General features: G+C 28.3%; 1 protein-coding gene across 1 annotated transcript; it reads right to left on the minus strand.

The window, feature by feature from the left end:
• Positions 1-1700: 1700 nt before the first annotated feature.
• On the minus strand, positions 1701-17730 carry LOC107437409 (short-chain specific acyl-CoA dehydrogenase, mitochondrial-like). The gene is made up of 6 exons (XM_043055983.2): positions 17597-17730; positions 17457-17513; positions 11450-11530; positions 7281-7376; positions 2887-2943; positions 1701-2050 (listed from the first exon to the last, which is right to left on the minus strand). Exons 1-6 carry the CDS (start codon positions 17597-17599, stop codon positions 1895-1897), a joined length of 450 nt encoding a protein of 149 aa, XP_042911917.2. The 5' UTR covers positions 17600-17730; the 3' UTR covers positions 1701-1894.
• Between the last annotated feature and the right edge of the window lie 5104 nt (positions 17731-22834).

Consider the following 22834-nt stretch of genomic DNA (forward strand, 5'->3'; position numbering starts at 1 on the left):
ATATGTTTTTATTAATGTTAAGTTTAATGAAAGTCAATATTCACGACAGTATGCCGATATTACATCTCAACAATTCGACTAAAGTTTCCTTAAAGATATAATCATGATTGGTTAAGTAAATTTTGTTAAAAATATTATATATTAAAGAACAAATATATTGGTAAAAGTTCTAATACCTTAGTATATAAATACACTGTCATTTCATAAAACTAAAGTGCAGGTAATTAAAATCCAATTTAAAAGAAAAACTAAGAAACTGTTGCATCACAACACTGCAAATAATTTTATAAGTATCTATTAAGTGCTTCAAATTATGTACAAAATTTTCTATAGATTATTTTGTTGAATCAAAGTAGCTATCTGTTACTTTCAAAGTATAATCTATTTTAAATCTAAGAATTGCTTTCTCAGATCCATTTCCAATTATTTGAGTAAAAATGTCAATTTTTCGGTGAAAAATTTCCTGTGTATTGATTCATCATCAACTATTTTATTATTATTTTTAGTGACACTATAAAAATTTGTACTTTTTGATTCGTATAATCATAAAATTAGTTTCTGAAATTGCATACTATTGAAGTAATTAAATTAAGATCTTCATCTTAAATGAAGATTAATAATGTTAAAGTAAAGCACCTCTAATGATAACAGCATAAAATCGTTTTTATAATATTTCAACTTATCCAAACTTTCAAACTAATGAGGTAGTTCCCTTAAAATCTTCATGATAGTTAATAAAATAGATTATTTGCGTAAATAATCGATTTCGTTATTAGTATTAAACTGGATTTTATAAAATTTCATTGAAAACTTTTAGCACTAGTAAAATCTCAAAGCCAATTAAAAATAAACAAAATTTTAAGATCAAAATAAAATATTTCAAGTGCATAAATTCTTTTCTTTGACACATTAACTCAGATCTGTCAAATTTTGATATTTTTGTAACAAGATCGATTTCGTTTGAAAGAGTTTCTTTTATGTATTTTGAATTCAAGACCCATATACCTTTTTTTTAATTACAAGTCAATTCAAATTTACGATCAAAGCATTAGTAATGCTCGCAACACATGAATAATAGCAATGTAATAAAACTTTCAATATACTTTTATCTGAAATAAAAATGAATTCTGATATTTTTATTCCTTATAGGGTAATAAACACCGTTACTTTGTACACGTTATTCAACAACCAAGTTTTTGTACCTGTTATTAAAGAACGAGGAATCGGAATAATTATTGTATCATATCTTTGTGTTGATATTTTAGTGTAATTTATAATTTTCACAAATTATGTCTAAATTATCCCATAATAGGTACCTCTTAAAAAAACCTGACAGACCCCTGAATCTGTATTATCTTCTTTACTGTATTTAAATTTTGTTTGATTGGGCAAAGCTGATGTTCTTATTATGAATTTCATTTTACGAACAACTAGTAAGATTGACTTAGAATAATCAATTTTTGAAACCGAATTTTATTTATTATTAACTTATGTTCATTTAATTTTAATTTTGGTGATAATAGTACAGTTGAAGAACCTCGTGTGCTTGGTTTGGCCATGGTTCCTGGACATCATATAGTCACCATAGAAGTAGAAGTTGGTAGTGATGCAACTACAAATTCTGAAGGGTTATGATTATAAATATTTTAAAATATATCGTAAATATTTTGTTTATCCTAATAAATATAAAATGGAAACTATTGTGCAAAAAACATCTTTTATTGTTATAAAAATAGCGTTTAATCAAAGCTTGATCAGAGCTTTAGTCAAGTCTATAAAAGTGAAGTATATTTAAAACAATAGGGTATATCTATTTCATTTAAAACAATAAAAATTCATGTACATTTAGAACAATGCAAATTTCAATTAATACATTTCTATGATTTGGAAAGTATTAGTTGAGCCCATATTCTTTAGTAAGATTCCCTGCAATAACAATCCTTTGAATTTCACTTGTACCTTCATAAATTTCTGTTATTCTTGCATCTCTGTAATGCCTTTCAGCAGGCATGTCAGTTACATAGCCCATAGCACCTAATATTTGAATAGCCTAAAATATACAATACATGCTGTGAAAACAACTCCAGTTAATTTATTTGGAAAAAAAATATGCATAAATAATTGAATTATTTTGCAGATTAACAAGAAGAAATTGATAAAAGTATTTGCATCTGTACGACTAAGGTGTTATGTTGCAATGTAGCAGAACTATGTACTCTTACATAAACTAAATAACAGCTTAATGTATTGAAATGAGATAGGCTGAAATTTGATAACACTAAACTACACTAGTAATCTGTTTCAAATTTGTTAAATTTTAAGAGCAATTTATGCTCCTCTGCTTTAGAATACAATAGGACGGTGTAAAGTGTGCAATATATTTTGATGAAATTCTTTAAAAGTTTTAAACAATACTTTGTACATTTAATAAGAAAGGCATAAATTACATCGTACTAAATTTATTCCATTAAAGTTTAATTTTCAAATTATGAACACTGTATTTTACGCTTAGTTCGACTGCATTAATACAGCGTATAAAGCCAAACTGCATTATGTTCGAAAAAAATCGAGACGTTTTTTTGTTGTTGATGTTTTTATTATTTTTATTGCATGCGCGCATTGATAAAAAAAAAGGATCCTAGAATAAGGTCATATCTGAAAAACATAAATTGATCTGTATAGCAACTCTTCATAGCTATTCAAAAGCTTAAAAAAAAGCAATTAGCATTTTTGTATTTTGCACAAAATAATGCATTATTCCGAAACAAATTTACTCCAACTTTTCTGCATAAAACTAGGTACTTAAAAATTTCAATATGTAATTATACAATTTGTGTTATAAATTTATATATATATGTATGTATGTGTGCGTCCTGAACATATTACCTGATGTGCCACAAATGTCGCCGTCTCAGAAGCTGTAAGTTTAGCCATGGCAGATTCCTGAAAAAAAAAATTTTTTAAGCAATTAAAATAAATAAATTAGCACTACTGGAACGAAAGAAAGTAGTAAATGTTGTTATCTCAAAGATAGTATGACAGATAAGCAGCTTTGTATGAATGTTACATTTAATACTGGTAAATATGATACATATACTGAACACTACTGAATCAAAAATCAGTATTTAGAAAAGTTACAAATGTGTCAAAAGCAGAAAGTTTTTTAATGGAAGTTCCCATAAATATAATATTTCACTTATAAATTTTTCTATTTATAAAACAAAATAAATGCTGAACATTTCCTGCTGCATCAAAATAACTCGGGAAGTCATTGGACTAATGTTCACCAATCTTAGCTTACCAAGATTCTGAAGGGTAATTATTTTGCTAATATTGGACTGATACAGAAATGCCGGATGCACCCGATAATTTATAGCCACTATTCAGCCGAAGTTTACCTTATATAAAATTGTCAACAATATTCCTACAATATTTTATTTCCCTTATTTACCTAATATCAGCCCTATACAGATTTGTTAAGTTCACCCGATATTTTAAAGCTGTCATTCAGCCTATATCTTTTCGATGTACAAATGTCAGACTCAACCAATGTTTTACAGCCGTTACTAAGCCAATATAAACCAACCCAACTAACAATTGTCCGATTGACCCAATATTTTATAGCCGTTACTCAACCAATATTGGCCATATATAGAATTGTACAATTCACCTGATATTTTAAAGACGTTATTCATCCATTGTAGATCCTACTTAAAATTGGCCGATTAACCAGATATTTTATAGCCCTTAGATAAAACCTAAAAGGTAAAAAAAAATAAACGCTTTTCGCTAAAATCCATACTTAGTTGTTATCAAATCTCATGGACGAATAGCCATCAATATAACTCTAGAGCTACTTTTTCAATAAAATCAAAACATGCAGTGCTCTTGGTAATTCATTTTTCTACTCCAGAACTTGTCATTTTGACCAAGGTAAATGTTTTATTTCATAAACCCGTTGAACAGCCGACCCAAATCGGAGTTTATGACTACCAATGTTCAACTATGTCGACTTCTCCTCTCCTGAATCTCGTGTTGGGAGAAATTTGCCTTAGTGGAAGACTTTCTGACGGAACTAACCCACATTTGTGTTGTATGAAGAGGAAAATCTTCCATGGTTAGCCTGATGTCAGAAGTCTCTAAACTGCCTACCACTGAGGATATCTTATGCCAGCTTGCACTCGGTACGACCTGGGAGTGGAACTCGTATCCACCAGCCATTGCTGAGATTCAAAGCCGGTTCATCTAATTGGAAGGAGAGCGCTCTATCCCCTGAGCCACCATGGCTTTAGGTGAAAATGTTTGAAGTTATTATTTCCAGTAATACCGTAAGGACTGAGTGTTTAATTGGGTTGCACATCACATTTTCTGAAACCTACTCTGAAATATTGCAAATAGTTCAAATGCAGCTTTATCAATTTTATTTTTAACTCTTTCAACATCAAACATAAATTTTGACTAGAAACTTGCCATTTTGACGAAGGTGATAATCATTTCCAGTAATGCCGTAAAGAGAGTGCTTAATCAGATTGCGTAGTTGTATCTTCTAAGCCCACTCTAAAATGTAGCCGATAGTTCAAGTGCAGCTTTTGCAATCTATTTTTTAACATCCTGCAATATCAAGAACGAGAATAAATTTTTAAGGTCGCTTAGTTTTCTACTCCAAATCGCACCGCATTACCCCACAAAAGCCGAATAATAAGTAAAAGCAATTTTTCCTTTTTAAAATATGTGTGTTTAATTGTTATATTAATTAATTTTCAAAATATTTGGATCAGCAGAGAGTTTTAGGACAAAGAATTTACACGGTATTTTTCTTATTTCATAAGAAAAAATCCTGAACAAAAACTTTCTTTCAATCGTTTACAATTTTACCAATTACCAATATTTTATATGAACTATCACAAGCTTAATAGACGAATAAAAAATATATATTTATTTTCAAACGGTGAATTTTTGAACTGCTGCGAAATAAAAAAAAAGTTTTATGAGCAAAAAAGAAAAATCTGTTATAGGTAGATTTGCTTGCATTGTAAATCACTTATTAGGAACTTGATATAGGAATGGATATTTTTTAAGTACTTCAAGTCTTTCCAGGTTCAATAGCTGTAAATACAAAACTGGTCCTTAATTACAAGTCCATAATGGTTTTATACATTTCTAGCCAATGGTCTTAGAATGGCTTTCGATATCGGACCGAGATTGAGATGCTGTTGCCGATCAATCTAGTTGCCGGATCATGCTGTTGCCACTCAAGCTAGATCAGACACAACAGGATCCATAAGCCTAGGCCCACATAGGCGTGATTTGAACAGGCATGCCTCAAACAACAATTTACGAGCTAATATTGGAGTATCTATACTTTGTAATATTGGTCCTACAATGGCTTTCAATAATGGACTAATATTATTTTCTATGTAGAGCCCTTATAGACTTAAAATGTTTGGTAAACATTGGATTGCCTAGATTTTTCAATATTGGTCCTAGAATGGCTTTCAATAACGGCCCCGTATCATTTTCTATGCAGGCACTTAATAAACTTATCATGTTGAGTAAACATAGGGATGTCTAGATTTTTGAATATTGCTCCTAGATGGAAATACATCTTGTTCCAATATTGAAAGTCATTCTAGGACCAATATTGAAAAATCCAGACATCCTAAAACAGGTTCCACGGAACATGTTCTTATGGGAACCATATTAGCCAATTTTGAGCCTAACTGGGGTCAGTGTAAAATTGTTGCTAGGCTTATTAATTCGAAGGAAAATACATAGAAAGTAAACTTTCGAGAGACTATAATTCACACGGGTCATCAGTTTTCCATTTGTTATGTAACAGATAACTATAAAGTAGAACATATTATTGAATCAAGTATATTCAACCAAAATCTTTGAAATATGTATAATAAACAGCATTTTTGAGCATGAAATCTCATCCAAAATAAATTATTTCTATATATATTCCATAATTATTTCCATTTTCATGCAAAATAAATTATTATATATAAGAACAGGGAAGAAGACAGCTAAATTTCTAACAGCAAAATCTCTCTTTCTGAAACTAAAATGGCATGTTAGGCAAACATAAACTAAAAATTAATAATTAACATTTAACACAGCTTTTTCTGTCATATATTATAACTTCAATATATCAACTTCTAAATTCATAATGTTAATAAAAATATATTATAAAAAAGGCATTGAAAAACTGATTAAATTAGTCACATAATTCCTATCTCGTTAATTCTTATGTATTCTTCATTTCACATTTTCTTAAGGAAGCTAATTTTACTTTGTTTTAAATAGTACACAACTTACAAATTTCAAAATCTATTATAATGTAAATCATTAACTATTTCAAGGTTTATGTTTAAAGTTTTTGAGAAAAAATTTGCAATATTCGTTAAATTTGAACAGAACGTCAAGTATAAATCTATCTAAACAATCATGTACTAAAATATTTTCTTATTTTACATGGGATCTCAATAAGTCGAGGTATCCATGATCCAAATTGGAATGTATATTAAATTTTGTTCTCATATTTTTTAAATTAACATTTTTACACCTTTATTGAATACCATAAAACCTCTGCCCAATGCAGAAAGATGCACGAAAAAAAGTAAATTAAAATTTTTCTAATTCCTTGTATATTAAATTTTGTTCACATATTTTTTAATTTAACATTTTTACACCTTTATTGAATAAATGCCATAAAAAACCTGTGCTCAATACAAAAAGAAAAATGAATTAAAATCTAATCATTATTTGTGCAAATCATCAATATGAATTACAGAATATATATTAGGTTGGTGATAAAGTTTCTACCAGATTGACAACTTATACAAAAATTATCCTTTCACTAAACTACAGAATTGCGATGTTTATAAGTAATGATTGATCATACACTGTTGATATTTTTTGATAGAAGTTTATGCACCTATAGCAGTATATGACTATACCAATTACTATCGAGATTTAAAATTGCGTAGTCTCATTTGAAAGAAAACCCTTATGTCATTCTCCTTTGTTTTGAACATTAAAGTAAAAATAATTTTTTGATGAATTCTGTTTTTAAATTAAATTTGATTCTTAAATTTTAAAACCAAAAAAATATTAATCACATTAAAATCTGTATTTGAAATTAAACTTCTACTTTAAGCACAGTACATATTTGGTTGAAAATTATAGGTTTCACATCGATTTAGAATTCCATTTCCTCATAAGAAAATCGTAGGTTTTGGTGTAAGTAATAAATTAATAAAAATTATTTGAATTCATACCTTTGTGAAATTTTGTCCAGCATCTTTCAACATGGCAGCTTTCCATGTTAGCAAACGAGCAGCTTCTAATCTTGTTTCCATATCAGCCAGTTTCATCTTAGAAGAATTGAGAACATCAAATATTTAAATAATAATAAAAATGTCAGTACAGTGCGCACAAAAAAAGGATCACCCTGAATAACTTTATCTTTGATCTAATGATCGGATCTTCACATACTATTACTCATTCTTAATAGTTCGAGGGACTGACCTCTAATATGCTACTTAATCAGTGCAGACTATATTTTAAGTTTTGAAATCGAATACAAAAACGTACTTTTTCAGAATAAACATAACCCTTTTTTTTTTCGATGGATTCGGATTTCTCACCTCCAAAATATAGAGGCTAGCCACAATCTTGGAAATATTGTCCCTATAGTTTGGTCAGAAGAGTAATCAAAAGTTAGAACCCCATAATGTTAATTTTATTTTTTGTGTATTATGCCATATCTCGAGCAATTTTTAAGAAAGTAGAAAAATTATTGGACATAATTATAAAATTTGTTAATTCAAAGATAATTCCATGCAAAAAAGAAATTTTTGTAAATATTATTTTTTGATTAAAAAAAATCAAAAAGAAAATTTTGAGCAGAGAAGCATACAACTTTTACATAATTTTTAAATATGTAATTTTATATGGCGAAATGCAAAATTTGAGCGCAATCGGTTAAAAAGTTTCTGAAAATTCGAATTTTAAATTTATGACTTTTTCAAAATTCAATTTCTCAGGTACTATTCAACTAATTTCGCTCTAATTTTGTATTTTGCCACGTAAAATTGCGTACTTTAAAATGATATAAAAAATTATTTTTCCCAAATCTCACAGACGATTAACTGGTGAATTAGGATATTTCTTGCAGTCACATACCCTCATGACAGTTAATGAATAATTTGTCCCTGTCATTTTGCATGCGCCTGATTGTTTTTTGTTTAACCCTCAAGTTTAATAAAAAATCTGTATTTTTTTCCCGTTTTTAATCCAGAACAAGAACCAAATTTTGTTTGCCTTCAGCTCTGGTGCTCATGTGATGCACGTGTGACCTCAGACTATCTTCCTATTCAGTATTCAAAAATGTTTTGCGATAACCAAATTCATTGTTATTCGATTCGCTGGAAAATAGAAAATTATATCTTCCTCTTGGCCGAATTAATTTATTTCTCTTTTTTTTAATTTGTGTATTAAATGGTCCTTTACTTATTGACTAAAACTAAAAAGAAAGCAATAGCTCATTTTTGTCAAGGGATTCATGAAGGTAGATTTGCTTGCATTGTAANACAATCTTGGAAATATTGTCCCTATAGTTTGGTCAGAAGAGTAATCAAAGGTTAGAACCCCATAATGTTAATTTTATTTTTTGTGTATTATGCCATATCTCGAGCAATTTTTAAGAAAGTAGAAAAATTATTGGACATAATTATAAAATTTGTTAATTCAAAGATAATTCCATGCAAAAAAGAAATTTTTGTAAATATTATTTTTTGATTAAAAAAAATCAAAAAGAAAATTTTGAGCAGAAAAGCATACAACTTTTACATCATTTTTAAATATGTAATTTTATATGGCGAAATGCAAAATTTGAGCGCAATCGGTTAAAAAGTTTCTGAAAATTCGAATTTTAAATTTATGACTTTTTCAAAATTCAATTTCTCAGGTACTATTCAACTAATTTCGCTCAAATTTTGTATTTTGCCACGTAAAATTGCGTACTTTAAAATGATATAAAAAATTATTTTTCCCAAATCTCACAGACGATTAACTGGTGAATTAGGATATTTCTTGCAGCCACATACCCTCATGACAGTTAATGAATAATTTGTCCCTGTCATTTTGCATGCGCCTGATTGTTTTTTGTTTAACCCTCAAGTTTAATAAAAAATCTGTATTTTTTTCCCGTTTTTTATCCAGAACAAGAGCCAAATTTTGTTTGCCTTCAACTCTGGTCCTCATGTGATGTACGTGTGACCTCAGACTATCTTCCTATTCAGTATTCAAAAATGTTTTGCGATAACCAAATTCATTGTTATTCGATACGCTGGATAATGGAAAATTATATCTTCCTTTTGGCAGAATTAATTTATTTCTCTTTTTTATATTTGTGTATTAAATGTTTCTTTATTTATTGACTAAAACTAAAAAGAAAGCAATAGCTCATTTTTGTCAAGGGATTCATGAAGGTTAAGAATCCTCTATTTCGTCATCAACGATCTAATCGAGACAATAAAGTCAACATTGCGCACAAACCGCCTATACTTCCCAGAAAAGCTGGTATATGGGTGATTCATTTTAAACATGCCAATTTGGACCAAAACATTTCTTCAAATTTAAAGTCTTCAAAATAATCTAAAAGTTTTTTTTGCATACTTTAGTTACATTTAATAATATCTTACAGACAGCAGTGTAGTTTATTGACATTTGCTCGAGAAAAAAAAAATATAATAGAAATTCACCAAATCTTGAATGCCAAGAAAATGACATATTAGCTTAGAAGTTTAAAAAACAGTCATTTTAAGTTAATAGTAAGTAACTCAAATTAAGCCTTTATGTTAGATGGACCATAAATTGCTTAAATTAATTCTTTTTATCCACTGTAGAAAGAATCAATTTTTTTGTGGCTGATATGTACAGAATAAAATTGTGTATAATAATCAATCATTGAATAAATAAATAACTTTGATTACATCCAACCATATTACAATCATACATAAACTTGGTATTAGGTTAATATTTGCTTTTCCTCCTTACAGTATTAGCAGTTAAAGAGAAATTTTGATAACTCTTCAATGTCCTAGAATTCATAAGCCAGGAAAATGACAGCCAGGATAATGACAAATTCGCCATTTTATAGCATATAACTTTACTTTAATATTTTGGCCTAAGATGTTTACATTCTGCAGAAAACAACAGGATTTTCTAAAATAACTCAGATAAATCTATGTAGTTTATGTTATTAATGATTTCAAGAAGCCAGGAAAATGATAACACAAAAACCTAACTCATCGTGAGAATTTTTTTGAAATAGATTTTGAACCAGGAAATTGATTCTTTATTCAAACAACAAGGCATGTTCATATAGGAGGGTATCTAATCAATCTATACACATAAGATATTGATTGCTGGCTCTATCTATTTTGGTAATAAACCACTAAATAAAAGTAGCCAGGAAAATGACAGATTTTCTTGGGACGAATTAATTATTGACGGAAATAATTATTTTAGGCGAAGTTTTTGTAAATAATACCCTCCGCGTATATTCTAGAAATGCTTACACCGGTTGAGATAAAAAAATTAGATATTGAAAAATTTTTGGGAAGTTCTGGAGCTAGTTATTATTAGAAACATTGTTTGGGACATGCCAGGAAAATGACACTTTAAAGTTCAATTAAATTTTTTAACTATTCAAAACAGTCAATGCTAGTGCAAAATCATTTAAAAATGCTAACAGCAATGCAATTTATTAATCTTTTTTCGAGAAAAGTTCTTTTAGTATTATAGTATTAGATCTTGGAACAGGGAGGGGACAGAGAATTGCCATATTTCGTGAGAATCACCCATATATCAAGCAGCCACTGGATATCGAACCCAAGTTCTTCACAACAGTTTAGTGTTTATGTCACAGACTAAGTGCGGATCATTAACTGAAAAATTTTATATAAAACCTTTAAATCTGTGGAGGAATATAGAATATAGTGAAATATTAACAACAAAATAATTTTCATTGAAGCAAATGAATAACATACCTATTTATGATTAGGAATAAATCTATTTTAAATGTTTTATTGTGATTCTGAATTAAGTGACGCTAAGCGTCACACTATTTATGATTAGGAGTTTCATTCGGCAAAATGCTAACCCCCCATAAAATATAAGTTTGCGGCACCTGACAATTTCATTAGCACATTTAAAGTCATCCCCTTTAACCATTAAGTTTCAGTCCTAGAACGTGAAGATCCGATCAATAGATCAAAAGTTATTCAGGGTGGTCCGTTTTATTTTGGCGCACTGTTCAATAGTCTAATAATTACTTTTCGCATTAAATAATAATTGTTATGTAAACAGTAACATTTAAATAATATTTCTTATGTAAACTGTAGCATTAAAAATATAATTTAATTTAAACAATAAATATTACCTGTATTGCCTGTTTCCCAAGTATAGGATTTCCAAAAGCTAATCTTTGTGAAGCATAGTGAATAGCACAATCAAGGGCAGCCTAAAATAAATGAATAATATGAAATAACGACTATTTAAGTAAATCAGCAGTCAGAATGTGAAAAAATGGCATTTTAAATACATAAACAAAATGAATCAACGAAAGTCTAATTGCTTTTATTTGTCAATATTGCAGTGGCAAAATCACGAAGACATTGTTGCAGAACATTACAGAATTCTTGAAGAAAAAATTTTTCATTTGCGAAGCAAAAAGCTTTGGTTTTTCTTACCAGCAGAACTTTTTGTAAGTTTCTTTTCCAGCAAAGTTTTTCGAACAATGCTTTTTTTTTCTTTTCTGCAGAATTATTTTCTAAATATGTATTTCTTGCATTTTGGAGGAGAAAGAAATGCTCATGATTTTTTTCTCCTTAAAAAAAAGAACTGGTATGACTGTGAGTAGGAATTTTTGTTACGAACTCAGATTTGTAGCAAAAGAATTAATAAATCATAGTGGTATGTTTGACCTTCCTTTTTTTATTTAGTTGAAAAAAAATTTATTCTACATTTTTAACATACCATTAGCATACAAAAGTTTTAAACCAAGCAGTCTTCAATAAATCGCCTACAGTTCAAGTTGATTCCATCGGAAATATATGCAGTGATTTGATCATTTTTGACAATTATTGCTACAAATTTTTTTTTTTAAAATCCCTATGTCTTTTATTTTACTTTTGATATTTTCATGATTTTTAAGAAAAAAGAATACGGATATTACGACACATGTATTTGAGTAATTTACTTTTAATACGGAGATTCCACCACCGACTCTTTGGCAGTTATTGCTATTGATTTCAACTTAGTTTTTCTCCTTTAATATTATTTTGACATGTGAAATTCGTATCACACATTTAAATATCTAATCATTTTTTTGACACTCTCAATTCACGCAGATAGCATCGTGAATCCATGTGATGTTTCAAATGTTTTCGACAGTTATTGATATTAATTTATACATAGTTTTTAAAGATCCCAATATATTTTACACATATTTTATATGTATTCGCAATATAAATTATATAATGCAAGAAGTTCGAATCACGCATTAGAGTATTTATTTCTTGACGCAATGTTCCAATCAATTTTTCAGCAGTTAATGTTTTTGATTTCCCTATGTTCTTAAAATAATAAATTTTTTATATGACATTATTTATTACACACGTTTGAGTAACCCCTTTTTGAAGAGTCTGATTCTTTTTTTGGTAGTTACTGCCACGGATTTCATTGTTTTTTTAAACGTGATTATTATTCACAAAATGTGAAAAAAGTAATAATTAGTGTGTTTCTTTCCTCCTCAAAACAGGAGAATATCGCCCATAATATTAGATTATGTATTCCTTTAAGCGTAATTTAAAAAAAAAATTCTTGCATTTACAATTGAAAAGAATCAGATTCAGTCTTATTCTATAGAGGAGAGAATTGTAACAGGGTACGATTGTGACAGAGCAAAAATTTCGAGTGCCGGGTTCTTGATTTGGTTCCTAGGTGGCACACAAGGTGTATTTAATAAATCTACATGTACATCCCTGCTGGAAACCATTTTTATGTACTTTTGAAAGAGTTACATCACAAAAGATATTTTCACGCTACGTAAGTACTTTTTTTGGTATTAGAATATTATATTGTAACAAAGTAATTTTGTTTAAACAAATAAAAATTATTAACCGAATATGTAAGTGGACACCTTAATTAACATTTCAAAAAAAAAAAGATTAGTTTTGTTAATTAACTAGCATTGTTTTTAACAAATGAAGCTGAAATGGCGTCTTGGGGACGATTGTAACAATAAGTAAAGGGACGATTGTAACAGCTGAAAATAAATAATCTTTTGTTTTCAAACCATTACTTAACTCTTTAAGAACCAGCAACAGTTTCCTATATCATTTATATTATGTTGCATGTGCATTATTTTATTTGTCACCTTTCACAGCATAAATTAAAATTGTTAACCCCTTAAAGTTAAAAGTTTAACCCTTTAGGTCTCTGCTCATTATTATTTTTACTCCTAAAATATCACTACAATTTTGATCAATAAAGAAATATATCACAACTATGATGATATGTATAATTAACTATACTAAAAGAAAACACAAATATTTTAAATTCTAAATAGAAAGAACTTCTTTGAAAAAAATGCGCTAAAAAGCAGCAGAAATTTCAGAAAAAAGTAGCAATAAAGAAACAGAAAATGAAGGAAATAAAAATGAAAATATGACCACCGAAGCCGACGTTTTCAGGGGGTAACGGCCCCGGTAGCCATTAAAAAAAAAACATTTCTAATTGAGGGAGAAGCAAATGCTGAAATTAACTCCCTCCGAACCCCTCAGCACTACAATTTTGATCAATAAAAAAATATATCACAACTATGATAATATGTATAATTAACTATGTTTTAGTTAGGATGTTTATGTGTTACAATTGACCCCGTAAGTGGGGACAATTGTAACAAGTGCACGACTGTCAAAAATTGTTAATAACTAATATAATAACATTTAAAATAAGATATTTATTTTTTTTTCTAGTTGAGGATAGTCTACTTGTCAATTAATACTAATATTATATTGGATCTTTTGTTAGTTAAAAATATTTAAGTAAAAAATGTCACAATTGACCCCACACTCCCCTACATTAAGGGTTTTTTTTGTAAACACGAAGCACTTATGTTACTTTAAATAAGTAATATATATATTTGTTGCGATTCAGAAAGGTATTAGTGTAAAAAAAAATTTTGCAGAAAGTTTCAAAAATCTCTGCTACAGGGGTCAATATTGGCAATATTAAATATATATTGGATTATTGATCACATTTCTACCAGATTGACAATAAAAGTCTAGTTTAGTACAGTTTCTCTATTGAATGACGAAGAAGATATACAACCGAGCAATTGGATTTAACCCTAATCTCCATTTTGTTTATGCAATCAAAAGGTTAAAATTTTTTTCCTTATTATGACATACCTATTAAGAAAGAAAATCCTACCAATTTCAGATAATCAGTATGTTTGGTCAGTTTATTTTTCACTCTTTGATTGTAATATAGTATTTTAACATTGTTAAGAGATTCATTAACTTGTAGTGTTTCCCCCCCCCCCATTTTGCATTGATATTCTAACTACTTAAAAGGTTACAATTTCTTCTAGGTGGCTTTTTTATTATGCTGCTAATGTTATACTACTGAAAAAAATTTCTACAAATAATACATGTAGCTTACTTTTGTGTTTAAGGAGAATTTTTTAAATTATACATTCTTGTATTTCAAGTCTAAATGAGCAATAAAAAATTAAATTATTTTATAAGCTTTGCTCCATTAGAATACACGTTAATTAGTTTTGCCTTATTTGGTTTAGGGTATAAATTCCTTAAGTGGGTGATACATCATGAATCATTGCATTTGGATTGGGGAATATAAGAACCCCTGTAACAGAAAAAATATTTATAGATACTTTAAAAAAATTAAGAAGGAAAAATTGTGAAAAATGATATGTGACAATAAAATAATTAGATAAATTAAAATAATTACATTGGGTTTTAGATCAATTAGCCAATTTTACAGAGAATGATTATTTAAATTTTTAACTCGGATTTATAATGTATCGCAAGTAGTTAAAAACTAATACATTGAGATATAGATCAGTTGATTCATTTTTGAGAGAAAAGCTATTTAAATTGTTAAGTATGATTTATAATATATGTCAGTAAAATAAGTATATTAAAATCAATACAGTGAGTTATAAAGTAATTGATCAATTTTGCAGAGAAAATATTTTCAACACAAAAATTTTTTCAACATCATTAAGTTTGAGGTCAAAATTTTTGCCAATCAAAATGCAAAATATTAATTTGAATTAAAAAATTAATTTGAAATTTTGTACTTTTAATGTTTGTCTTTCATTTACAATAAACATAATGAGAACTTTTCTTTGCAGTTCGTGTTAGTAGGCTCAGAAGGATAACAGGACACATATTATATATTTATATATACACACACATATATATATATTTAAGGTTTATGACTAATACATTATATATTATGTACAATTATACATATTTTTAAGAAAACACATCCAAATTTTTACTTCTGTAGCCACATTGCCCCCTATATTCGATCTGCATTCGTCCGTGATAAATCCTCCAGGTGTGATTGTGACACAAAGTGAAAGAAAACAGAAAGTTTTATGTGCAAAAACATGATAATAAGATATCAATTTATGTGCACAATAATTATTTAATATAATTTTTTGAACTAAAACTTATAATTAAATTTCCTACCAACAAACAACATCACACTTTTATAGTAATTAATTTAAGAAAAAAAATAGTGTGTGGAGTCCCTCCGCGCGGAAGAAATTAAACTTCGCAACCTCCGACGTTAATTGTAGAAGAATCAGCAGTCGTAGAAGGATTACTAGTTCTATTCAACGACTCTTTTTCCTGCTCCACTCGCTTCCGTGTTCTGTAATTACGGTAAAATTGTGCATTTTTCCCTTGTGGACCTCTTGAACCAGTGGAAGTGCTTGTGGTTGCCTCATCGTCTCGCCCTGGAAAATGTATTTGTATTAATAATGTATGTGAATGCGTCATAATGTAATTTCAGAAGAGAAAACCTAACAATCAATTGATATTCACAAGAGACGTACCTTGACATAAGCATATAAATCCGTCGCATTGTCAGTGGTATTGTTTTCACTCATTTTTTACAATTGTTATCCACTAAATTTGAAAATAAAAAATACTACCCTATTAAATTATTTGTGTATCAAAACAAACTAAAGAAATATTTATAGAAAAATAATACTTTTATGACTTTTATTATTTTTATGCTAGTGAGAACCAAAACCATATGGAAATGAATGAGAGAAAACTGGATCCTACCACGTGATTTCCCGGTCAATAAAAATGTAGCCTTAAAAGTTTAACGCAACCTTGTTGGAAGTCGCATAGGAAGTATAACTTCAAAAACTTTTGGATTTTAAAATCGTGCGACTATGAATCGCAATATAGGATTTAAAAAAGCGAAAATACAAATCGCAATATCGGATTTTAGAATAGCGTAAACATAAATCACAATGCATGATTTTTAGATCCCGTGAATATGAATAACATCAGATCTTAAACTTTCGTGAAAATGAATCGCGATATTGATTTCAAAAACGTGTAAATACAAATTGTGATGTTGGATTTTTAAATCGCGTGAATACGATTCACATTGACTAACTTTTAAATCAGATCAATACGAAAATCGACGTTTGATATTAAAATCGCGTGATTACATATCGCAGTATTAGCGGATTCCGGCATAGTTCCAAATATTAAAAATGGTGAAAATCTAAAATTACGGAAAAGTCACGTGTATGAAACGTCCCAGTAATGTGAGTTAGCAAAGGTTTCAAAATTTAAATTTCAGAACTTAATTCTTACTTTAAATTTTAGATTGTGGTGAAGCATTTTTCTGATTATAAGTGTTGAAAGTTCGCAAATCAATGTCTTCTCCTAGTTATACCTGCCCTGGGGGAATGATATGAAAAACCCGGAAACCCCAGCTGGAATACAATCACCCTTGATCCTCACAAGAGAATCCTTCTCTATTTTAACTCCTTTCCTCCCCCCCCCCTTATAAGGGAACAACACATTCCATATCCCTCACCCATTGACTTTCAAGTCTCATTACGTCAAGTTCATTTATCTGCCTGGGAGTGGAAATCAGTGTCATGATAAGGGTTTAACACTTTTAATACATATTCTTCCAAAGTTACTTTATATTTTATTTGAAAATTTTAAGGCTAATAATTTTTCCTTTGCATTTGAAAAGTAAGCTTTTTTTAATAAAATTAATCATGAATCGATTTTATGTTCTGCACTGCCTGTAAAGGTTTTGTATGACATTTTTTTTAAAAGAGAAAGAAGTATTCTTTTTCTTAATATCACACTCACCTGTGCAATTCCCAATGCTTGCCCTGCAACACCTATTCTTCCAGCATCAAGAATGGTCTGAAATAATTTTGTATTAATAAACAAAATTTCAGATTTGTATTAAAATGAAATTTCAACTATGATAAGCTAGAAGAAATTACCATTGAAATTTTAAATCCCTCTCCTAGCTTCCCTAAGAGGTTTTCTTTTGGAATTTTACATTCTTCAAAATTTAAGTTACAAGTTGATGATCCTCTAATACCCAATTTGTTTTCTTTTTTGCCTAATGTGAGACCATTGATTGGTTTAGGAACAATGAAACAACTGATTCCTTTGTGCTTCAGAGCTTTATCAGTTGTAGCAAACACCTGGGAACAATAAAATAGTAACTTTAGTGTACATATTTAATGATCAAAAAGACATACAATGATTAATATACAGAGAGAAAGAGACAAGTTGTTTCTGTTTTGGAGGTCTAAGCTGATTCAAACTTGAAATCAATATGACTTTTTTTAATATTAAGCTTGTCCGAAATTTAACATGTAGCATGAAATTTAACATGTGAGATAAATGTTAAAATTCTAAAATATAAAAGTTCAAAATTCTCGAGCATTTCTATTATATAATAATTATAACCCATTTCAAGATTTAACAAGTTTTATAATTTTAAGATTGTGTTTTAAAAAAAAGCAATAAATTATTTGATTTAAATTAGATTTTCTAATAATAAATAGTTAAATTTTAGAATTATAAATTAAATTTTAAATCGTATTAAATATAAATCATTACAGTATCATTCAAATCACAGTATAGTATCACTCAAATATCATTGCAAATCTCAAGAGTAGCAGATAGAAATTAAAAAAAGCACTCAGAATCTTGGTTTAAAATGAAAACACAGTTTCAGTAGCTAAATAGCAAAAAGAAAGAATGAAATATTTATTACAAATCAAAAGTTTGCAAAACTTATATAAAATATAATTATTTGCCGTTATTGTTGTCTTATGCCACTTGACAATATTGACAAGCAAATTTTAAGGCATTGGGATGTGTTTCTTGCTTTCCATTGACGCCATCTATGGCCGAGAATTCGACTTCTCCCACACACATACGTCACAGTTTGTTTTAAACGGAGGTCATATTCACACACCATCCATCCATCCATGGAAAGTAAACTTATTCTGCACCGAAGCACCTTCGATCCAGTACCTTTAAGGGTATCAATTTGCTATGAAAACTTGGAGGACTTTGTGACCACGAGAGGTAGTGTGTACTAGTCACCATCTAGTACAAGGGAAGTCTTCGGACGCAGCCTCTTGGACATGAGTCCAACTAAGATATCTATTTATTTGTTGAAAAGTAAACAATAATAAAGTAGTTACAAATGTTAGATTTTATGCCTAATTTTTCCACTTAATGTGCATAATAATTAATAATTCACAAAATAAAATAAACCAGTATATAAAAAGATGAAATAAAAATGATTATTGATAATTCACAGTTTGAATTATATTTTACTTTTTTTCCTGTAACATCAAAGGAATATTGTAAAATAATCAAACCAATTTAATGTAATTTCTATTGGTGCTAAATTCTTAATATTTTCTTTTACAATCACAATGGGATTCACAATCATCTGAACTTCATTTCAACAATGCTAATATGAATAATAGTGGTAGATAAATTTTTAAAGTAAAAAATATTAGTTTTAATACATTAAAGTAAATAGAAAAAGAAACAATTTTTTGTTACATTCAAAATGCAGCAAACTGAATTCTGCTAATATAAATTGAATTTTGATAGCTACAATTTATTGCATGTTATTAAAACTAGTACCCTCTTTGTCAGATGCCATTAAGAATAGTAAATTTGAAAAAAAGAGAGAGAAATATAAATGGGACACTTAAACCAGAAAAATCATGCAACGTAATTTTTTTTAACCTTTTTAAAAATAAATTCAAACAAATCAGATTTCAAATTTTCCTGCTTTTTCCAGGTAAAGATCCTAAAATTTCCAAGTCCGTGGTTTTTTTTACTTATTCTTTTCTTATAAAGTATAGGATGTGTGCAAAAAAGTGTCTATATTAAAATGTTATTTTTTAAAACATATAATCTTGAAAAAAAAATTATTTTGACAAGATTTTGTTTTTAATGTTTTGATACAACATTAATTTTTTAAAAATTAAGTCATGTGGGGAAAATAATATGTTTAGCTTGTAGAATATATGGTTTTCATTGAATAAAATTTTTTTAATGTGTTACTTTAAGTAGCATTTGATCTAAATGTACCCGCTAAAATGGCAAAAACATATAATGATCAATAAAACCTTGGATAAGTATTGTTTAATATATTTTTATTAGGCAAAGGAAAACGGTTTCAGGTGATATTATATCAATAAATTTTTATAATTTCAGAGGCTCCCAAAAGTGTTCGTTCCCTTATAACTTTTATTGAAATAGGAAATAAAAATTCATTAATTAAAATGAATATTTCACAATGGGTATTTGATAACAAGATGTATAATCTATTTTTAGAAAAACTGCATGGACTATTTTAAAAACAAAGCAAAAATCAATTTTTAAGACATCAGTAATCAGATAGTAACAAAAATTTTACCATTGTACAGTTAATTGTTTTCGGATTTCAGAATTAAAATTATCATCAATTGCTTTAATTTTCTGATTTAATTATTTTTCATTTAATTTTTAATTTATTTGTTTGTAATTTAGTATCAAACTTATGATAGCAAAACTATATTTTAATTTCTGCTTGCTAACTCCGTAATATTTTATTTTATCATTTAAAAACGGCTCGGGGTCGTAATAAAACAATAGACCAAATTTGATTATTTGTCATCATAAGAGGTAAATCAGTAATGAATACGTTAAATTAGTTTATTGTGTCCTATTGCACTGTGTAATATGTAACAATACGTTTTAAAGAAGGACTTTAAGCATTCATTAAGCAAAGAACCAAAGGATCAGAGATTAAAATTATAACATTTGTGGAAAAATTCATAAATTCACAATTGAGTGTTGCAAAAGTTTCCATAAAAATTTTAAAAAAAAATTTCAGCAAGAAATTTACCCGAGGAAAAAAAAATCTGATTACACGTATTTACAGACTTATAAAAGCTATTATAGATGCGAAAGGAAGCTCTACTAAATGATAATTTAACGAAAAATTAGAATATTTACTAATAGAGTTTTTTTTTAAAGTTTGTGGGATAAAGTTTTTGTCTCTTTTTGATGATTTGATTTCTTAAAAATAAACTTTTCCTCCGTTTTTAAAATATTACATACAGTTTTGTCAATATTAGAATACATTTTTCGGTATTAAATATCCATTCTGAAATATTCATTTTAATTAATGGATAAACTTATTTCATTGAAAGTCATAAGTGCACCAACAATTTTGTGAGTCACTGTAATTACATTTCAATATCAAGCTGTACTGTATACTGCATTATACTGTATTTTATCTCACCAGTGCTTTTTTATAAAGTTCATTGATCATATTTTCTTTAAGCCAATATCTCAAGTCAAATTTTTAAATAATTTTGCTTTGAATTAGCATTATTATTTTAATAGATTCAGTATACAAAAATAAATGCTACAAATGTAAAATTGTCTAATTTTTTGTTCTATACTCTATAAAAAGAAAAAAATTGATAAAATTCCTTAAATTTGATGCTTTTATGTATTTTATTTGAAATTAAAACATTTAAAGAATTCCAATCTAAACACACAGTTTTTTAGTTTAGCATAGTTAATTGTGCTAGTTTTAACAACTAGAATCTTGAACATCGCACATCTAAAACACTAAGTTTCGTTTTCTATCTTCCGACTGAACACATATGAATAAAAAATATATTTGTTTTATGTTTATATAGCCTTTAATATGTTTCCTCTATATATTCCTTAGTCTTTGTCAGCTTATATCTTCTATCATGTGACATAAATTTTTAGGGAGATTTGAAGTTGAAATTTCTTTATAAATTAAATTATATTGAATATTATCAAAAGCGCTTTTAATATCAACTGCGACATGTTTAAAGTTGTTTTTGAGATGTTTCAGATTAGCTAGAAAATTTTGAAGTGCTTGATTTATAGATTTGCCGAAACGAAAACCGAATTGTTTGTCTGATAAAATTTGCCTAGAAATTTGCCTAGACAAGGGAGTAGTGTAATTGGTCTGTATGATGATAATAGTTTCGGATATTTATTAGTTTTCAAAAAAAGCAAGACTTGCCCTTTTTTAAAATAATCTGGAAAGCATTTGAGTATGAGACATTTGTTGAAAAATTTTAGAATTAGATTACCAAAAAATAGAAAAAGCTTTTTGACTATTATGTTATCAATACCGTCGATGCCAGGGGCTTTATTATTATTTAGAGTTTTAATTAAATTATCTAATTCATTGTATGTAAAAGGTGGGTCAAGATTAGAATTTGGGTAATGGAAATTATCTATTGGGATTATGTTATTGTCTCAGAAAAGATTCTCTAAAATATGTGACGCTTCTTCTAAAGGTGAGTTAGTGTTAAATATATCTGTAAATATAGAGTGATGATCTGTAAATATAGAGTCTTAAAAGATGTTTTATAGTGCTTTCCAAATCTATTGTTGGTGTTTTCACATAAAAATTTCCAACTATTATATTTAGCCTTCAGAATTTCTTTGCTCTTTTAAGTTTATAGATGGTTTTGTATTTGGTAATTTCGTCTTCTATTTTTGAGCGTTGGTATCTTTTCCTAGTCGCTTGCAGTTCTTTTTGGAGTATCAACAATTTACTATTCCACCATGTGGGATTTGATTGCTTGTTAAATGCTTTTGTTTTACATGAAAGTTTACAAGAACTAAAAATTTTATTGATTAAATTGTCTGCGAAATCGTTTAGTTGTAATAGAGTGTTTATGTTGTCTAAATTACTATTTAATTCATTATGAAATTTTGAAAAGTTTTTCTTAAATTTGTTATGATTACCGTATTTTGTTTTAAATCTAATAAAGGAGGAGAAAGAAAAAGAATTGTTTAGTTGGATTTTGATGTATTTATGATCGGAGTTTGTTTCTGCGTCTAAAACTTCCCAATTCGAATAGTTGAGGAGCTCCTGACTATTTCTTAGCGTTAAATCTGGAAAGGAGGAAGATCGAGTAGTAACAAAAGTTGGTGGAACGTTTTGGGTGTTTAATATTTTTAGATTGTTAGAAATAATAAGTTCAAACAGTGCATCGCCCCTGGCATCAGTGTTACCGTAACCCCAAAAGTCGTGATGTGCATTTAAGTCCTCGCAAATTAGAAGAGTAGAGTTGTCTGAGTATTTTGAGGTGTGAAAAAGTAGATCTTTAATTAATTGATTTTCATTGTCGAAGGGGAATTATAAAATGAGATTAAGA

The sequence above is a fragment of the Parasteatoda tepidariorum genome, chromosome 5 (assembly GCF_043381705.1).
Source record: "Parasteatoda tepidariorum isolate YZ-2023 chromosome 5, CAS_Ptep_4.0, whole genome shotgun sequence".
Lineage (NCBI taxonomy): Eukaryota > Metazoa > Arthropoda > Arachnida > Araneae > Theridiidae > Parasteatoda > Parasteatoda tepidariorum.

Excerpts from the sequence above, each read along its gene's own strand:
- LOC107437409 (XM_043055983.2), bottom strand. Across the intron at positions 2,944-7,280 it reads CTGGACAAAATTTCACAAAG|GAATCTGCCATGGCTAAACT; the intron begins GTATGAATTCAA and ends TTTTTTTTTCAG. Across the intron at positions 2,051-2,886 it reads CGACATTTGTGGCACATCAG|GCTATTCAAATATTAGGTGC; the intron begins GTAATATGTTCA and ends TGTATATTTTAG.